This window comes from Grammomys surdaster, unplaced genomic scaffold (genome assembly GCF_004785775.1).
Source record: "Grammomys surdaster isolate TR1022 unplaced genomic scaffold, NIH_TR_1.0 165, whole genome shotgun sequence".
In the NCBI taxonomy this organism is placed as follows: Eukaryota; Metazoa; Chordata; class Mammalia; order Rodentia; family Muridae; genus Grammomys; species Grammomys surdaster.
The window spans coordinates 3078719-3091149 of record NW_021604613.1 but is presented as its reverse complement, the minus strand read 5'-3'; the positions used below and the strand labels follow the sequence as shown (position 1 = coordinate 3091149).

Genomic DNA, 12431 nt, shown 5'->3' with positions numbered 1-12431 from the left:
TTGCCAGGTAACTGTGGGGCAGAGCTTAGACAAAATGCTAACACTAAGGGCCTGTAGTAAGGTCTACATGGCTGAATTAACCTGGGATTTCTACCCTCAGTGTTAATGATAGTAAATCATTAAAAATAGTTCTGAGAACTGCTCTGTTTCAAGTATTGCCCTTCTCATGCAGGATTTCTGAGTTACAAAGATTTCTGTGTCCATTTGCTCAGTTCTTGCATGGTAAGCATACAGTGACATTCTATATATTTACAGAAGAGAAGGTATCCTGAAATTACCATGTTCTGGTGAGGCTAAATGAAGACAGACAATAATATAGAGGGGAACAGATTTATGTTATGAAGGTTATAAAACAGTCATTGGAAAAAGTCAGCAGTGAAGGCCTCTCCTAGGGAGGAACTTAGCTCAGATCTAAAACAGGGCAGGGGCCAGTCCATGAACTCTGCCTGCTAAAAGCTTGGGGTATTTCAGGAACCCAAGGAAGTCAATGGCAGATAAGCCCAACTCATGTAGGATTCTCTTCCAGGAAAGCTAAAGGCTCTGCATTCTATTGTAAATGTAGAAAGCTAAGAGAATTTTAAAAGAAAGGAGTGGTGGTATAAAATTTGTTTCTTCATTGTATCTGTTTTTGTTCAAATGAACATCTAACAAGGATTCTTTTGAAATGAACAGCCCACTCCTGCAATTCCTCTGTGTGGAGTGGCTTCTACAGGGCAAGGCATTTAGGGCTTTGTTCTTGAGCTCTCTGCAGGACTGTTGCTTCAAAATCCTTACTAGGTTTTGCTTTTAGACCCACATTTGCATTTTGCCCCGAGCTCTGCATACTATACAGCTGCTCCAGTGTTCTAATGTGGAAAAGAAACGCACTTTTGCCTTGTGGGATTTATGTATAAACTATATGTTTATACATACACGTGTGTGGTAGTCGGGTGTGTATGTGGGTGTGTGTTGGGGTGGGAGTGGGGAGTCCTCTCCAAAGAGGCAGTGAAAGGACCAGCTAGGCAGGTCCTTTCACATACTACCAAGACTGGCACCTTAAATAGGTTCTTAGTAGTTAAGGAAAGCTACAGAATCTCAATCCCTTTGCTTTCCAGATTCAGTTAATATACATGGCAAGCAAGGGCCCAAACAGTTTTTTTGTCAGCTAAAGTCGGAATAATTTTCCAGTGACAAAGTCAGAATAATTTTCCAGCGACTAAGCTATTCTCCTCCCTTTATTCTTCTCCCATACTGCTTTTGTGATCACCCTGAATGGCAGGGGTCATGAAAACATCAGGAAAGGATGTGCCCCTTAGGCTTTGAGCAGAATGAGCTGCCCACGCCCTCATCCCTGGCTGTGGGTCCCGGTTTAGGATGCGAGGCTGCCGGTGTGCAAGCATGGAAGGGAGGGTCATAAGAAGAATGGAAATAGAGAACGAGGACCTTCCGCTCCCTTCAAGTCACTAGACAAATACTCAACCTCAGCTTTCCTCCCGCAGGACCGAGCCTGCCCCGTCCACCCAGAGGAAGGGCCCTGAGCTTGCGCAGTCTGCCGTGCGGGAGGGGGGCGGGGGCGGGCAGGCTGTGGGAAACCCCCGGGCCCGCGCCTGCGCACTGCCTGACAGCAGTTGCTTTCGCTTTTCGGTTTCCTCTCAAAGCAGCGGCTTCTCGGTGCGGGCAGGGTTCCCGGAAAGCACGTGGTGTGGCTCTTCCCAGCAGCCGCCTCCCTCCCGCCGCAGCTTGCTGACCGCGCGGCCGCAGCGCCCCTAGCGGCGAGCGCAGCCCGTGTCGTCTGCGGGATACTAAAGCAGAGCTCAGCCAGGGTGTATTTCTGAAGAATTCAAGGACATTAAAAAAATATGTACATGCGATTCAACACTTTAACATTAACATTTTAGGATATTTTTAGTGGGTTTTATTTATTTACATTTGCAGAATTTTTACAATAGAGACTGCCTTTTGTTCTTTTTAAAGTTTAGCTGTTAATTGGATATTTTTCAATGTCTTTGTCAGCATAACTTTGATATTCTGCCATATGAATTGTGCTTTAGTCAGCTAGAAGACTTCAATGATACAAATGGAGTTTTGGTAGCAGTGTCTGGCAGCACAAATCTTTTACACATACTGGGTCATTTTCTTATGATAGATTTCCTATACAGTTTTAAACAGTCTGACTAGATTCTCTACACTATAACCTTTAAAATTATATTGATTATTTTTATGTGAATATTCCTGCATGAATTTATGTGCACCAAGTACGTCCAGGTGCCCTCGAAGGCCAGAAGGTGTAGGATCATCTGGAACGGAAGCCAGGGTTATAGATAGTTGTATGAGTTGCCTGGTGTGGGTTCTGGGTAATCAACTCCAGCTCTCCCTAGAAGTAAATATGTTCTTAACCACTAAGCTATCTCTCCATCCTCAATATTATAATCTTTAGTAGAAGTTTGCATGATGTACCACTTGTAGTTAATGAAAAGACTGTAGTTTGGCAGTACACAGCTATTCTCCAAAAAGTGTATTGGGAAGAAAAATATCACATGCACACAGCAAGTTTGAAACATGACATGTGCCTTGTGTTTTCACAAGCTGCAAGATATAGGGCTCCTATAGAATTGCTATTAGCTGAGAAGAAAACCAAGATCAAGGTAAGGTATTATACAAAATCGAAAACCAAAGAATTAAAAAAAACAGTGGATTTCCAATGTGTTCGACTGTGTTCCTGGTAAACAAAAGGGTATAAATCCAATGAAGTGGCATTCTGGGATTGCGTGGTCCCAGTTATTAAACTTACAATTGGCCAGGAGGGTGAGAAAGCAGTGGCATTTTTAGAAATTCCAGTGGAGAGACATTTTGATTATAGCAATACTACTAACAAGAAGGTGTAGCTAAATTAGAACATGACAGCTGAGAGGCAAGGGGACATCAGTAAACATTTTACTATAAGTTTATTTGTTGGCTATTTAGCTGCCACAGGATGGAGGAAGAAAGATCCCAGATCTAACAAGCTCTGTTGATAAGGGTGTCTCACACACATACACACAGGATAAGGTGTTCCTTAAAGAGATGCTCCAGGGGGCATGCTGTGGGAAAGGGAACTAGGCCTGTTCCATGTGAGAGTTTTCATTTCTAGAATTCAGTTCTTGGATGTTCTGCCATCCACCCACCATCCCCAGCCCCTCCCCTTCCCACTGCTGTAAGATCTGTATCAGTGATCTGGTATATTGCACATGTACAGCAAATGCACCTCATCCTCCAACCCAAACAGCCATTTAACTTTGCTGGTGAGACTAGAAATGGTGGGGAGCAGAGTTCTGCTCAACTGAGTCACACCTGTCAGATCTTGCCTGAGTTTTCTCACAAATCTAAGGCCTAAGCCTGGAGAGCAGCACTGACCCAACAACATTGGCCCGTGTGGTCATCCTTTACTCCTCAAAAGGCTAGCCTGACTGGTCCAGACATGGCAGGACTCTGAGTCTCTGTAATGCTAGACTCCAACTGACACAATGCCATATCTGTTGCCTGATATCTTTCAAAACAAGTACAAGTCAGCCCTATATTCAAAGGTTAAAGAAAAAGTTCTCTCTATCTGCGGAAGTACACAGTCACCTTCCAGAGAGGTGCAGATGACAGAGAAGAGAAGATCATGGCCACTGTTGAAAGTGTGGACCAGAAGATTCTTTCTGCATTGGTAGGCTCATGTAAATGATAGTATCTAGAAATTTACCTTGCCTGGTTGCATATATATATAGATATATATATATATAGTGTGTGTGTGTGTGTGTGTGTGTGTTTCTATTTCTAGTTACTGTGAATATTTAAGTTACTATAAATGCTTTGCACAATTAAATAGGTATAATCAATTAATATAAGTGGGTAAGTGTAGACTATAAGAAGGGGTGATTAAGTAATAGGAATGATCTTGGGACTACCCCCATCCCAAGAAAAAAAATGAGAGATTTGCAATGGTTCTGAGTCTTTCCCCTGTAACATCATGTGTTGGAGTTCTTCCAGTGCCTCCATTACTACTTGTACAACGTAGTTCTAGGTTTCTTATCACTATGACTTTCTCTTGTATCCATACCACTTCAGGTATAGTAAATCATAATTTTCTTTTTTCCTGATGTTTCTGGTTGATTTCCAATGACTAAAGGGACTCTTGTCGTGTCTTGACCTTCTCTTGCAAATCCTGTGCAAGTCTTTGTATTTATAGTTTTAAATTTACACCATTGGTAAGATGCCCAGCAGCGTTCCAATCTTTTAAGATTATTTAGAATGATTATTTTGTCATTTGTAAAAGTAGCTATTTCATGGGGTGGAGGGGATCTCAGAGAGACACACAATGACAGCCAACATTGGACTGTTCTCCAGGTGGCAGGTTCTAGAGGGTTCCATGAGCCTCTCTTTCCTGGATCAGACTAGGAGCAGCTGCACCACTTCCTGTCACAGGGAAGAAGCAAACAAGAGCAAACTGATGCCAGAGACTGTGGCAAGTTCCAGACATCAGGACTAGAGAGAAATGCTCAACTCTAGCAAACTGATGCCAGAGACCGTGGAAAGTTCCAGACATCAGAACTAGAGAGAAATGCTCAACTCTCAGTGAACCCATGAGACTTTAGGAAGGAATAAAAAAAGATTAGAAAATTATAATTACCAGACATGGCATTGTGTTTTTTAGTGTTATATCTTTTACCTACTTGATATTGTTGTTAGAAAGATTCAGTTTCCCAAGTTGAATGTTGTATGATAATATCCTGTATTTAGAAGTTTCTTTCTTAGAGGTTTCTCTTTTGTTTTTGATGTGGTTACTTTTTGTTTGTTTGTTTTCCTTACATGTTTTAACTTTTAGAATTACAACATTTGTCTCTTTCTTCTCTCTAAACTCTCCCATCTACCGTTTCCCACTTCCCTTCAGAAGCATGGCCTCTTTTTTCACTAATTGTTCTTGTATGGTATAACTTAACTAGAATCTCTTCAATTAGCATAATTCTACTTGTTTGTATGTTTTTAGGGCTGACTTTTGGGACACTGGACAACCAATTGGTGTGCTTTTCCCTGGGGAAGACTACTGGGCCAAGCTTTCCTCAGTGGCTTATAGTTCTTTGACGAAGGTTGAGACCTTGTGGGCTTTCCCCTGAACAGTATAATAGCTGATGTCTTACATGGTGATACATACAAAATAAGAATGTGATTTTTTTCCAGAAACTGTAACTCTTACAGATATTTAGACTTGGACACTTCAAAAGCACTTGGAAACTTTGAGGGAAAATATAGACAAGTATGATTGGGTAATTAGACAATGAGAGACTGGACTGGAAGAAGGGCAGGGACATTTGCAGAGGATTTTGACTAGGAGTCAGTTCTGTGCTGCCTTTCTGAGAATGTGACAAGAAAATAGACTATATCCACCTCTAACGGCTATAATATCCATGCACACATATATACACATCCCTGGGAAATTATTGAGAATCTCTGCTACTTAAAGTTGTGGTGCTGTGCAAGGGTTGATTCAAATTCCATCTATATGAAGGAACCAATTGAATTCTCTAGGTGTGCATTCTAAGAAGACCTAGTTGGGCCTCTGTGATACCTATATGGAAAAGTGACATTTGATCTGAAGGGTTTTTGTTTGTTTGTTTGTTTGTTTGGTTTTTGGTTTTTCATGACAGGGTTTCCTAGTGTAGCCTTGGCTTTCCTGGAACTCACTCTTTAGACTAGGCTGGCCTCCAACTTATAGGAATCAGCTTGCCTCTGCCTGCTAATTACTGGGATTAATGTCGTATGCCATCAGCACCCAGCTGATCCTAGATTTTAACATGAGTTAGTTACCCATCAAAGAATTTGAGAATACAGATGTTGGCTTAGAGGACTTTTCAAAGAGAACACTGATGGTGAGAAGACTGGGTTTGGGAAAAGAGTTTTGCTTATTCAAAGAATAAAAACTGCTGTAGCAAGCAATGAAAAGAGCGGTACAAGCTGAGATTAGAGAAAGTGATAGAGGAACACGGCTTTGAGAATATATTGAGAAATTTGAATTGTTGAAGAGCAAGCAAGAAAAGCCATCATGAAAATTTTAGTTTGGCATGACATGATCAGCTTTGCAATTAGATTTTTTTTAAAAAATCACCACAATGAGTGTATGGCAGACGAATTAAGCGGGAGTTTAAAGCCAAAGTCAGGCAGTCATCAGAGAAGCCACTACAGTGGTCCATGTAAGAGGATGGGGTGGTGGAAGAGGTAGAAACAGGAGCTAGACCCACTGAGACTTGACGACCAAGGGTAAGGGACTACATGGGCAGCTTCTATGGCTTGGCCCTCAACATTTCAAGACTAAGACTGGGTATGAGGAGGAAGCTGAGGAGTTGTGTTTTGAGTAAAATTGGTTTACAGACACAGTAGATAGCAAGGACAGGGGAACTGTGGCACTTGGAGGAAGCTGTGGGTCAGTATACATCTAGGAGGACATGGAAATTACACGGGAGGTCATCAAGGGCACAGCGGGAGAAGGGTAGATGAGGTCCTCACATTCTTTTTTAGTCGCTTAGTGATGGGGGCTATAGGGAAGTCAATCAAGAAAGGAGCAAAGAGATCCTGTCACCATGATGGCTAAGCGAGAGAAAAGTTTGAGTAATGGAGGTGTCAATTGTGTAAAGCTTTATTTTTCTTAAACATCTTAATTAGACGACTACCTCCTCCTCCTCCTCCTCTTCTTTTTTTCATGAAATTTTTGTTTTGCCTGCTTGCTTGCTTGCTTGTATGTGTACTTCATGCAGGCTTGGTGCCTGTGGAGATCAGAAGAGGGCACTAGACCCCTGGAATTGGAGTTGGGAACCGCCATGCCGGCACTTGCAAATCCAACCCCTGTCCTCTGCAAGAGCAAATTCTCCGCAATTGCCGTAAAAGCCGAGTTAAGGCCAAGTACGCTGTGTTGAATGTTTTCAAAATGGCAAATTAAACTCTGGCTTTAGTAACGTGAAGGTTTAATCTCTAGTCCCCAATTCTTGAGTCCGCAGTGAGGCGGCTAATTAATGCAGGATCTCTAAGACTGAGCCTCTTAGTTGCCTTTCGTTGTTCTCCAACAATGTAAACAGAAACTCCAGTCTGAGGTTTGCACCCCACAGCAGAGCCCCAAGTCTCACACGCGAAGGGGGAAGTATAAGCCAGGAAAGCCAAGCAGCCACTACAGTGGCGCTGGGGGAGGCTGTGCTCTGGTGGAACAGCCGGCCAATTCCTGCCGCTGATTGGCAGAGGCGGAAAGAGGCGGGACGCCCTCCGGCCTTTTCTCCTGCCCGGTACTTTCGGTTTTCAGCGCTGGCTCTGTCAAAGCTCCCTGGAGACCTCCGGGACTGCGCCCCTCAGACCGTCTTGGGACGCAGCTGAACAGGGCAGAGAGATCTGCCCAGACTCGAACTCCTGCGTGCAGTGAGTGAGTGCCGGGTGCGGGTCCGGGTGCGGGTAGAAGTGCTGCGCCCCCTGCTCGGGCCTGGGGTTTGCTGCCCACAGGTGACCTGTCATCCGGCAGAGACCGGACCCGGACCGCTTTGCCCAGCTCCTGGGCGCTGCTTGGCGCCCTTATCCTGCCGTTGGCACTACTAGGGTAAAATGACTTGTGCAATAGACATTTCTCCCGGAAGACATTGCACCTTCCCACTTAACCCTTGCTCGCCTCACCTCCGGCTCCTTTCCACCCCTGTAACATTTTCTTCTTTTCCCAGTCGTTTCAGCACTCTTCCATCTCTTGAGCCGGCGCCACGCCCGCCTCACATGTAACTGGCATATAACTTGCTGTGTGTGGTGACTGCTTGTGTTGAATCCCCAACCTGCACCTGGAGACAGCCCAGTAAGTGTTCGTGGAAACAAAAGCATTTGGAATCTCAGTATGTATCAGCCCTTACCGGTTTTCTGAAACTTAAAGGTGGTATTTAGTTCCTGCAGAACCACTAATGGTAGAGTTACTATCTAAAATACTTCCTGAACACTACCTAAAAGTTTAGGGATAGGTGTATGGATGGGTGAAGTTTGCCTTTTTCTGGCAGAAGTGACTTGAGTCCTGATTATTCAGTGAGGATATTGGACTCAAACTAGGAGGTTCATCACAGGGTTTGCCTTTTGCTTTCCTACTCCTACTGATACATACAAAGTTTCACCTGAACAAATGGTTCTGTGTTCACACTTACTGTTAAGCCATATGCCCAGCACTCTAGGGTCCAGAGGATGCTAGTAGCAAAATATATCCCCTCCAAGACTCTGATGTGCACAGTGCTGGAGCAGACAATCATAAGCTTCCGGAAGAAGGTTGGAGCTCATGCTTTAAACAGTGCAAACCTCAACAAGGTACAGGACAAAGAAAGCTAGCTGTGGGAGTGATAGATAGTTTTAGGAAGACGTGCCATCTATACAGAACTCTGATCGTTGGAAACAGTGTGGTCTAGTCTACAGCACGGGCTATGCTGGGAGGGCAGAATGTTTGTTGGAGACATGGAAACAGGGAAGAGCCAACTCCAAACTGTTTAAGGATGGTCTTGCTAGTCTCAGGTTCACAGACATGCCACAGTGGTGAGCTGGGGTCCTTTCCAATGGTATTTGAAACGACAGCTTGCTTTGTAGTCTAGACATTTCCTTACTATCCTTTGGAGGGACATTTGTGCAGCAGACATGATTTCATTCCTGCACATCAGTGTTTGAAAACAGGTATTTATCCACACAGTTCCATATGCTACATCAGAGTTCGGTTCCTTCTTAGGTCTGGCAGTACTCCAGGGCCTTTACCACTCTGAATTGTGGTGGTAACAATGTGTAGTGGTGTGTATCCCATCACATGATTGTCACAGGTAACTTGTTTCTCACTCATCCTAAGACTCTTTAAATTAGGGACTGCTGTAATTTTTAACCTTTAGGATTACAATATAAAAACTGACTCCGTAGTTATCTGAGGAGATAAATATTACTTTAGTCTTCCAAATGGCATTTGGCAATGCTGTATGAAAGAAAAGAAATTTCTTTTTCTGAGCCAGTGACTCACTGTGTAGCCTTGTAGGCTAGGCTTGTGCTCAGTATGCAGCTCAGGGCGACCTTGAACGCATGGCCTTCTTACCTCAGCTTTCCCAAGTGCTGTGATTTCAGGTGTGGTCAACCAGGTCTGGCTGTTGTTTCCATTTTTAAAAATCATTATTAGGGGCTCTTGAAGATGGCTTACTGAAAATAGTTCTCGCTATGAAAGTGTGAGAACCTGGATTTGGATCACCAACATTCAAAAAAAAAAAAAAAAAAGCCAGGTGTAGTGACATGCATTTATGACTTCAGTGCTGGGAGCACAGAGTTTGCTGAGGAGCTAGTCTCAAAAAAAAAAAAAAAAACAACTGGAGAAAGGATTGAGGCTGATATCCTGATATTAACTTTGACCCCTACATGTGCCTGCCAGCACATATATAAAAAACAAAATAAAACAAAAACCCTAAAAATAAATAAAAAAATACAAATAAAAAGATCACTACTGAGATTTGAGACTTCTTTGTGCCAGATTTATTGTTTTCTGTAGGCACAAAAAAAATTATGTCTTTTGAAATGTGTTTAACAAATATACTTGACCTTATGAATCATAAATATAAAATGTCAACTTAAGCAAGATAGATGGTGCAGTGGGTAGAAGGTCTTGCCGCCACTCTGGAGGACTTGATCTCGTTGCCAGGACTCACAGGTGGAAGGAGAAAACCAACTCCTTCAGGTCGTCTTCTGACCTCCACTTACATGATGTGGCACATGTGTACACATGTACACGTACACATACAATAAGTAAAATGTAATAGTCATACGATACCAGCTTTACAGTGTACTGTAATTTGTAGAAAAAGCTTTAGGAAGTGCTTGTGAACTATTCTAATTGCTACTTGCTTAATAAAAAGTATTAATTTGTTTTCAAAGTGATATTTACTGTATACCTAGTTTGTACCTGACATTGTTCCACTCCTTTTCTTCAGACAAAAGGAGACAAGAAGGTACAAGAGCAAATTGGCAATGAGTCAGGGTGATAAATACTCTGAGGAAAATCATATCAAGGGAAAGGGTAGTGTTTTCCAGGGACCTTGGAAAGGAAAGCTTACCTTGTAAGCTACCAGAGTATCTGCCTAGACATTTGAGCAAACACCTGAGGGTATATTTTCTGTAGAAGAAAAAAAAAAGATGATTCCAAAACTCAACAAAAATATTGGGTATGGATACCATTCAGGTAGTGTTTTGCAGAAACCAACAGAATAGAGCAGCTGTTCTCAACCTGTGGTTCATGACCCCCGTGTCAACCCTCTATCCTCAAAAATATTTATATTACAACTCATTACAGTAGCAAAAATACAGTTATGAAGTAGCAATGAAAATAATTTTATGGTTGAGCTCAGCACAGCATGAGGAACTGTATTGAAGGGTCAGGGTGTCAGGAACATTGAGAACCACTGGGATAGAGGCTTTGCCTGGCGCTGTAGGTATCAGTTCACACGCGTGTTCTTTTTGCAGAGGATGTCACAGTGGTATGAGCTTCAGCAACTGGACTCCAAGTTCTTGGAGCAGGTTCACCAGCTGTATGATGACAGTTTCCCCATGGAAATCAGACAGTACCTGGCCCAGTGGCTGGAAAAGCAAGACTGGTAAGCAAAACACACTGGGTAGGGAGTGGAATTTGTCTTAAAAGTATCTGTTGATGAAGTAATTTGAAGCTGTGTTTACAGAAAGTGAACGTCACCAGTGGCCCTAAAACCAAATTCGTTAGCCATTAAGTACTTCCTATTCTGTTTTAAACCATATTGGTTTGCTAATGGCAAAAAAAATTAAAATGATCTGAAAATATTTGACTTAAAAATTTCAGGCCCCTGCTGAGTTTTTTCTTTCTGGAGATAAATACCGTGAATAGTTTTTCCTGTACAAATATCTGATACTTCCTATAATTTTTCATGTCAGTTGTGTGTGATAGAAACACTATGCGAATTGCTAATAAAACAGTGTCAACTTAAAAAGAAAAACTAAATTCCTGCTGTTCTAGGGAGCATGCTGCCTACGATGTTTCTTTTGCCACCATCCGCTTCCATGACCTCCTCTCTCAGCTGGATGACCAGTACAGCCGCTTTTCTTTGGAGAATAACTTCTTGTTGCAGCACAACATAAGGAAAAGCAAGCGTAATCTCCAGGTATGGACTGGCTTTGTGCTGTACTTGAAGTGTCTCTACTTACTTAAAACCTTCTATTGATTTTTACTCCAAAGATGCTACTGTGTGTACCCTCATTGGGCATTTAGAGAAGTTACAGAAGTACAGATAAACTTTCTGTGGCTAATGTTGATAAATCATAAATAAATACAATATCAATTCTTTTTATAAACACAAAAGAGTTTTCAGGTTTAAGTGAAAAAAATTGGCTAAAAATTCTTAATATTTACACCAAAGGAAAGAGGCTTCATTTTCAGAGCAATGAGCTATGGTAGCACATTAAACCCCAAGAAATTCTAGTGATCAGCTTGGTCTTCGGCCTTTGTGTGTCCAGGTGAAGAATTTCCAGGAGGGGTTGGCTCATTCAAGACTTATTTTTGTTTGTTTGTTTGTTTGTTTGTTTGTTTGTTTTCAAGACAGGGTTTCTCTGTATAGCCTTGGCAGTCCTGGAACTCACTCTGTAGACCAAGCTGGCCTCAAACTCAGAAATTTGCCTGCCTCTGCCTCCCAAGTGTTGCGATTAGTGTGTGCCACCACTGCCTGGCTTTCATTCAAGACTTACAAGTGGGTGAGTGACTTGAACTAGACTCACTTTGCCTTGCTTCTGGCAGACTTCCACTGGAAGAGAAAGCCAAAGAATTATCTAGAATTCAGGATACTCAGATACACTCCTAGCACACATATAGCCTTGCTGCCATGTTTATTTTGCATTTGCAGAATTTTCTTGTTTTAATAGAAATGAAACACAACCAAACATTTTACCTTTGGTAGTTGGGAGCCTTTTAGTTTGTCTTCTTTTTGAACATATCTATGAGTTTATATCAGTGAGAAGGAAAATTAGATTACGTTTTTAAAACTTTGCTCTTATGCAGGCTGTTTGGTGGTAACCTGTTATAAAGAACATGATTGCAGTACTTTACACAACAGCTTTGACAGCAAGAACAGAAAAATCAAGATTAATATCTTTGTTCTAGTTAAAAATACAGTTGTACTTTAGTTCCTGTGTTGAGTAATTAGTTAAGGACTATTAGGAATACTTTTCACGTTATATCTATATCCTAAAAGAAGATAATTGTCTTCAAGATGTCCAGAAGGATGGATATTTATGTGTTTATTTATTTATGTATTTATAAAGAAGTGTAGGTATGACTCAATGCTCAGAGTACATGTTTAGTCTTCATGAAGCTCTGGCTTTGGAATGTGATACTATTCCCAACCCTCATGGTCCACATATGAAATGCTATCCCTAGTCCTCATGGTCCA

General features: G+C 42.0%; 1 protein-coding gene across 2 annotated transcripts in view; it reads left to right on the top strand.

The window, feature by feature from the left end:
* The first annotated feature begins 7272 nt into the window (after window positions 1-7272).
* Stat1 (signal transducer and activator of transcription 1) overlaps window positions 7273-12431 on the top strand; it is a 40592-nt gene continuing 35433 nt past the window's right edge. The window contains exons 1-4 of one of the 2 annotated variants that reach the window (XM_028765555.1): window positions 7273-7402; window positions 7692-7816; window positions 10483-10613; window positions 11006-11150. In XM_028765555.1, the coding sequence (XP_028621388.1) occupies window positions 10486-10613; window positions 11006-11150 (273 nt within the window). In that variant the 5' untranslated portion in view covers window positions 7273-7402; window positions 7692-7816; window positions 10483-10485. The remainder of the gene's footprint in view (window positions 7403-7691; window positions 7817-10482; window positions 10614-11005; window positions 11151-12431) is intronic. The other variant, XM_028765556.1, reaches the window with a different exon arrangement.